At 31.3% G+C, this 7,769-nt stretch overlaps 1 protein-coding gene across 2 annotated transcripts; it reads right to left on the bottom strand.

Annotated features, from left to right (window-relative positions):
- Positions 1-1,511: 1,511 nt before the first annotated feature.
- Positions 1,512-6,818, bottom strand: LOC148940851 (uncharacterized). 2 transcript variants are annotated; one of them, XM_089105285.1, is made up of 4 exons: positions 6,614-6,818; positions 5,485-5,577; positions 4,532-4,597; positions 1,512-2,791 (listed from the first exon to the last, which is right to left on the bottom strand). In XM_089105285.1, the coding sequence occupies exons 1-4, from the start codon at positions 6,777-6,779 to the stop codon at positions 2,394-2,396; spliced, it is 723 nt and encodes a 240-aa protein (XP_088961411.1). In that variant the 5' UTR covers positions 6,780-6,818; the 3' UTR covers positions 1,512-2,393. The 2 variants fall into 2 exon arrangements, with proteins under 2 accessions (XP_088961411.1, XP_088961412.1); XM_089105286.1 differs by lacking the exon at positions 4,532-4,597.
- Between the last annotated feature and the right edge of the window lie 951 nt (positions 6,819-7,769).

Genomic DNA, 7,769 nt, shown 5'->3' on the forward strand with positions numbered 1-7,769 from the left:
AACTGAAAAATTTAATTATAATGAAATCCTGTTATGGATATGACTTCAAAAATAAAAGATCTAAGGTTTATGTTTCCTTTGCAAGTTTTGGTATGCTATCTTTCTTTAGTTTGTCAATAAAAACAAAAATTTTTAATATTTTTTCATAATTGAGATTTTGTTCTATCCATCTACTGAATTAAATCTTGAAAATTTTGTGTAAACTGTTTTACAAATGAAAAATCAAAAGTAAATTGGTTGAACATTGTTGATTAAAGACAAATTATTAATTTTATGCATGGTATTTAAGGTTTATATTCCCTGCATATGTTTTGGTATGCTATCTTTCTGCTCTCACAGTTTTAACATGTGAATAAAAACAATCACTTTGCTACTATTTCATAGGTGCAATTCTATTCTATCCATAATCTGAATTAAATTTTGGTTTACCCTGTTTTTAATATTAAAAAGAAAATGCAAATTGGTTGAAAGTTATTGAAAACAAGACAGTTTTTGTATTTTCTTGAGCAGTTTATATCCTTCTTTAAAAGAAAGTAAAATCATGATTCTTGCCAGTCAATGAATTGATCTGAGATAAAGGACCCCAGTGATATGTGCAGACCTTACCTTAGGACCATTGGACTGTGTCACTTTCTCTTGTAGGCTATGAAACTCCCTCTTGTAGGTCTTATGCTCTGATGCTTGTGTCCAACCACCCAGCTCTCTTGTGTGTAATATGTTTAAGAAAGTTAATTTTATTTCAGTGCCTAGATTTGTCATGCCCTAAGATATTTTAGATGATTTTGCAAAAGATGGTATCTCCCTTTAATACCGGTCATTATAAAGAATCATGTACTGCAAAAATAGAGTAAAACATTTTATCCAAAGCTCTAGATTGTAAGAACATGTCTTTTTAATTTTGTTCATTTTCTTTTTGTTTTAACTTCATTCTAACTTGGTGTCTCTTATCGAATCTTTTTCCTCACTATATCTCAGTTGTTTTTTTTGTTTTTTTACTGTTAATATTATGTTCTAAAATAACATAAAGTCAAGGTTTAAAATTAAGAAACCATTACTCAAGTTTTGACTGTTTCTTTTGCTTTTTTAGAAAAATATTGAGACTTCAGGGCTATTTTTCCGTTTCTTTTAAGCAATAGATTCTTTTTTTAGGTTGTCCAGAGCAAGAAGGGTCATTGAAAATCTATTTGGCCATGTAAAAACCAGATTTCCAAGGCTTGCTTATAGCTTAAACTTTAAGTTTGGGACAGAAAATAAAGTGTGTGTAGTAGCTTTAGCACTTAATAATTTTTGCTCAGTGAGGAACTTTGAAGTGTTGCAGGAGTGGAAAAATTAATGATCTGGCCTTGAAAGGCATTTACAGAATCACAGGGTAAACCGTGTCAAGGTCATTGGAGTACAGCCTAGAATACTCCTGCATGAAAGTCAACAGGGGGTCTCTACAAGTGGATCTGATGTCCGACAAGCCTTCGTGAGTCACTTTTGGGCTCAGAGAAGGTAATAAATTCGTAAGTTCAGTTGTTAAGAGTCTGTCACTAATTTTGTTTAGTGCAACTGTTATTTTGGTAATTAAAAAGTTTTTTTACCTATGGGGATAAAGTATTTATTACCTTAGAACTGTCAAATTACTAGTTTTCTACCCCATGAAATTCAACCAGAGAAGGCTATAAATTTGTGAGTTCAGTTGTCAAGAGTCTGTCACTAATTTTTGTTTAGTGCAACTGTTATTTTGGTAATTAAAAAGTTGTTTTACCTATGGGGATAAAGTATTTATTTGCCTTAGAACTGTCAAATTTCTACTTTTCAACCCCATGAAATTCAACCAGAGAAGTCTATAAATTTGTGAGTTCAGTTGTCAAGAGTCTGTCACTAATTTTTGTTTAGTGTAACTTTTATTTTGGTAATTAAAAAGTTGTTTTAACTATGGGGATAAAGTATTTATTGCCTTAGAACTGTCAAATTACTAGTTTTCTACCCCATGAAATGCAACCAGAGAAGGCTATAAATTTGTGAGTTCAGTTGTCAAGAGTCTGTCACTAATTTTTGTTTAGTGCAACTGTTATTTTGGTAATTAAAAAGTTGTTTTACCTATGGGGATAAAGTATTTATTGCCTTGGAACTGTCAAATTAATAGTTTTCTACCGCCTGAGATTTAACATCATTTTATGTGTAGAAAAGTGTCTCCTAAGATGCCAATTAAAATGAAACTGTCTTGGCTTTAAGTAATACAAAAATAAATATATAAATTCAAATTGCCTATAAGCAAGAGATCCTAATTCCAGGAGAACATGCAAAATTTTCCATCACAAAATATATTTTATTCACCTTAATTTTTATAACATCTAAAACTATTCAGTTATATGCTTACCAATTAAAAAAACAAGCAGCAGTTATTTCTACTCTTTTTTAATAATCATAATTTTTGGTTTTACTGTGTTAACACTATTTGCCCTCTTTGCATCTGTGGGAGCAGAGGAAATGATATGAATATCATCCATCAAATTGCAAGAATTAGTTTGAAGAACCTTCACATTGCTCATTTTGGGATGATGGCAGCTCTGCATACTATTCACACTTCTTTTGGATTGTCTTTCTTTTGAAATTTCCTCTAGAATTTCACTATTTTTTGTAAAAGCATCCAATAGTAATTTTTGAGTTTCAAAGAATGAAGAAAAGAGTTGTTTCCTCTCTTCCTTCTCTGCAATCTCACTTTCCCTAAGCTCCTGGATTAGGTTTTGCTGTTCTGTCAATAAGGAACCTCTTCTTTGCTTTCTGCTATGTTTTTGAAAGTCACCTAAAAAAGAAAGAAAAAAAAATGTAGTGATTACTCCTTTATGGGACTAATTTTTGTTTTTTTGCATAATATTTTATATAGGGTAATAATACTGGACACTGATTTTAAAGTTTAGTGCCTTTTGTAAATAGATGATTGACAATGACACTTTCCCTAAGCTTCTGAATTACTTTTTGCTGCTTCGTCAATAAGGAACCTCCTCTTTATTTTCTGCTATGTTTTTGAAAGTCACAAAAAAAGAAAGGAAAAAAAAATATGTAGTGATTACTCCTTTATGGAACTATATTTTTTTGCATAATATTTTATACTTGGTAATAATACAGGCCACTGGTTTTAAAGTTTTGTGCCTTTTCTATATATTATACAGGATGATTGTGCAGGCCACTGATTTTAAAGTTTAGTGTCTTTTGTAAATACAGGATAGAAAGATTCTACAGAAAAAGGAAAATGTTGGTATTTCTTGTATTTCCAGTGCAAGTTTTGTAATTTCAGCATTTTCAACCCCTCTCCCCTTTTTAATGCCTTACTCTTTTTCGTTTCGAGTGAAAAGGTGCTCAATAATAGGATTTGGGCATAATTATAAAAAAATTCATTAGAGATATGCTGTTCTTCAATTTTAACCTTAAGGAACACCCCCCCCCCTACAGACATGTTTTAAAAGTAAAAACTATTATAAGCAGAAGGTTTATCCTATTTACATATTCAAAACTGTATTCTGAAACAAAAACAAAATAAGGTTTTCAAAATATACAGCTACCCTAAAAATCCTTGAGAATATATCTCAGTTTTTTTAATTTTACTTTAAATTCCATAAGATAAGTTGCCATGATCCTGGCAATTATCAAAAATTGTTACGTAAGAATGATGAATTATGAAGACCCCAAGAATGATTTCTTCACCAGAACTGATTTCTTCACCAAAATATTATACTCCTGTAAAATTGGACAAATATAATGGTGTTCAGCCATAAATTTCTGTTCAGCCATTTTTTTTGCAATTTTAATTATCAAACCATACAGCAATATCAATGTTTTGTGTATTTCTTATCTCATCAGCAGTGGTTTGTGTATTTGTTATCCTTTTCATTTATTTGGATTTTTGTTTGAGTGCATTACATTTTATTTAACCAGCATTATTCTAACATTTCCTGTGTTAATAAATAAAAAACAGGTTTTTTATTGCTATTTGACTGTTGATATGGCAAGTAGCTGACTACTGGGTATCTTATGAAGCAAATAATGTATTTGTTATCCTTGCTATTTATTTGGCTTTTTTTATAAGTGTATTATATTTTATTTAACCAGCATTATTCTAATGTTTCTTGTGTTAATAAATAAAAAACAGAGTTTTGATTACTATTTGACTGTTGATATGGCAAGTAACTGACTACTGGGTATCTTATGAAGCAAATAATGTATTTTTTTTATCTTTGTCATTTATTTGGCTTTTTCTTTAAGTGCAATATATTCTATTTGACCAGCATTATTCTTACGTTTCCTGTGTTAATAAATAAATAACAGAGTTTTTATCACTATTTGACCTATTGATTTGGCAACTAGCTGACTACTGGGTATCTTATGAAGCAAATAAAAGAGGAAAATACTCTCCAATTCTCTATCTAATATTATTTCCAAAAATGAAGATGGGAGAATGTAAATATTAGAGCAATGAACCAATTGCTTTTGCAACAAAGTCATTTTTACTTTACTAATATTAGTAAGACTTCATGAATATACTTACTGGTATCATCTTTGCTAAGCTGTCTTTTCCTTGAAATGCTTGGCCCTGGATTTGCATTTTGAGTTCCTTAAACAGAAAATACACATATATAAATATATATGAGGGGTTAGCTAAACATTGGATCTATATAAAAAAGCATATAACTCGTAATTACATAATTTGATCTTTGTCCAATTTCGAATTCTATCTTGTTTTTTTTATATAAAGAACAAGTTAAAAAGTTTCAAAATGTCAACTTTGATACGAGATTTTCACTAGCAAATATTGTATTTGGTATAAATCTTTTGTTGGAGGAATAGAAATAGTTTTTATTAAAAATAAGTTATGAATACATTTACTCCCTCCCCTCCTGGGACATATTTCACAATTTACCATAAATCTTGTGATGTTTTGGATATAATCAAGAAAAGCATCATTTTTACAGACTTCTCCCAACAGGAATGGAAGTTTTGACTTCATTGCAGTCATGGCAACAGAAGAGGGTGGCTTAAAGGTCCAATATTTTGCATATCTTACCAAAACCCTTTCATAGTACTGCAAACCTGTCTTGAAATGTGTCTAACATTGTGTCTGTTATGGTAAAAACAAAATACCTCAGCCATTAATCATTTCCATTCTTAGTTGTTGCTTTTTTTCAATTTTTTAATTTGTTTGAAAAAGGAAATAAAACGTTGTATTTATAATTCTAAAAATAACAATGTTAGGCCATACATAGTCATGCCAGGAGTTGGAATCCCATTGCCTCAATAAGAAGAACCCCCTTTCTTTCCAGAAGCTATAGTTCTATTCAACCACAATTCAAGCTAATTGTCCAAAGTCATTTCTTAGAAAAGATTTATGAATTTGAAAGATCCCATGGGAGTTCTTTTTTATCGATCCCAGCAAAACTAATTACTGGGAAAAAATTAAGAAAAACACTCCAAAAATATATACTGTACAAGTTAATTACTAACCTTGATTATGGTTTTCCAACATTTCATCTACATCTGCTTCAATTGATGTTTCATGTGTCTCAGCAATTTCTTCATTGAAAGCTGGGCGTACTCCTAGAAATTTGAAAATTATAAAGCACAAACAAAAAGGTATTAGCTGTCACTGTTGTATTTGCAGAGCCATATTAGGAACAAGATTTTCATTTGTTTATATTTGACTCAGAATTTTTTTTATATCTAAGGTTTTTTTTTATATGGTATTCAAGAAAATTTAAATTTGTCAGCAATTTTTTCTGCCCTGTCATTCAGTTAATTTAATGCCAAGAGTTTCCATTTACAACAAAAGTTTAAGAGGGCCAATACAAAGTTTCTTCTAGAAAGTAGAGGCAGGGGTGCCTAGTCTTAGAGATAAATTTGAAAATAGAACATAGTCAAAAGAAATCATAAAAAAATCAGATAATCCATAACTATAAAGATTCATAATAATACTTTAAATACTAGATAGTGTATCCAACAACTTTTTAGGTTGCAAGATTCTACATTTTTATTTTAGTCAGTTTCTAGGGACCTCACAGTGAACTGCAATTTGAAATTTAGGTCTTTGGATATTATAACTAGAAGGCTAAGCATAATTCAAATAAAACACTTTAACTAATAACAAATATAGCAAAAGCCTACCCACAATAGTTTACAACCTGAAACATAGCCTAATTGTTTTTGACTTTTCTGTTTTTCTTAAACCCGTTTTTTCTTCATTTTCCATGTTTTGGCTGCTAATAGAATCAGTAAGATACAGCCAAAGCACATACGTAGTTTTGTAGATATAAGTATGAGATTTGGGACTGTCTTAGACCCTAGTAAAGTGTCCTTTTACCCTGGTAAAAGTCAACAGAACCTGTAAAGTTTTATAAAGAGCCTAGGTTTATCCCTGGCCCCATTAAGGTGGAGGGGGGGGCAAGGATACCTATTATATTTACAAATAGTGTTGAAAGGGGATGAGATGGTAGGCTTCTTTTTTTCAGTATTACAGCTCTTGGTTTAGAAGAGACTGAGCAAACACTTTTCAAAGCAGCAATGCCTATAAATGCAAGTTTCACTAAAATCTTAAAAAGGTATCATTAGCCATAAAAAGTTTAAGAAAGAATCTTACCTAAGATTTCATGCACCTGACTGTAAAATATCCATGCTGGCTTTTCATCTCCACCTTTCCCTGTATCAGAAGATCTTGGTCGCACTCTATTGTACTGATCTGTTAAGTATCTAATTCTTATTTTTATATCTGTAGGGGATCTCTTCTCATAGCCTTTATCAACCATCAGATTTGCAATTTCCTCCCATATAAGAATTTTATTTGCCATTGAAGAAAGTTGCTCATAAAAATCCTTCCATATTTCTATTAATACAATCACCTCTTCTGATGTTCATTTTCTAGAACCCTTTATAGCTTCTGTATCTTTAGCTGTTTTACCCATTTTTATAAATCATCAACAATTTCTTTAAAAAATTCTTTTCTGAGAATATTTACAAAAGTCTTTTATTTGTCCGGTAGTTATTTTGTATCCGCCAAGTCTGATCTCCATTATCCCTGATTCTGCCATCTTGCAGAAAAAGCAACGTCGAAGGTTGCAGAATCTGCCAACTGCCAATACGGAGACGGAAAAGAAGTCTCCATTGAAATAAAATTTGCAGATTGGCAGTGCAGATTTGCAGAATCTGCCAAATGGAGACGCGCTTAAAGTGTTGTTTAAGAGGTGCAAAACGAAAATTCACATATGCTATCTAGCAGTCTTTAAAGAAATCTGTCAGAATTGTTTAGGTAGCGCTAATTCTCCATGTTGCGTGGTAGTCCTGCTGTATGAACTTTTTCGCTTTTCTCACTTTTAACACTCACGACAACACAAATAGCGCTGATTTAACATATAACATATGAGTTTTGGAAATCACCATGAGTGTAACTTCTTCTCAAAATATTATCTTCTGGCATCAAGCAGTTCGTGGTGACTAACTGTGAGTAAGGAGCGACCCGGCTCAATAGTAACCTAAAATCTAAAAAACGGAATTTCGATACCAATAAATACATCACAAGAATCGTATTTTTACGCTGATTTCAAATATATAAGTTTCAGGTAATAAATAAGTTTCAAATATATAAGCTTAAGTAAGAGGCGACCAGGCTCAATAGTAACCGAAACTAAGAAACGGAATTTGATACCAATAGATACATAAAAAAATCGGATTCTTATGCTGATTTTAGATATATAAGTTTCATCAAGTTTAGTCTTACCCATCAAAAGTTACGACCCTTA

The sequence above is a fragment of the Artemia sp. Qi Xiang Cuo genome, chromosome 19 (genome assembly GCF_049724085.1).
Source record: "Artemia sp. Qi Xiang Cuo chromosome 19, ASM4972408v1, whole genome shotgun sequence".
Lineage (NCBI taxonomy): Eukaryota > Metazoa > Arthropoda > Branchiopoda > Anostraca > Artemiidae > Artemia > Artemia sp. Qi Xiang Cuo.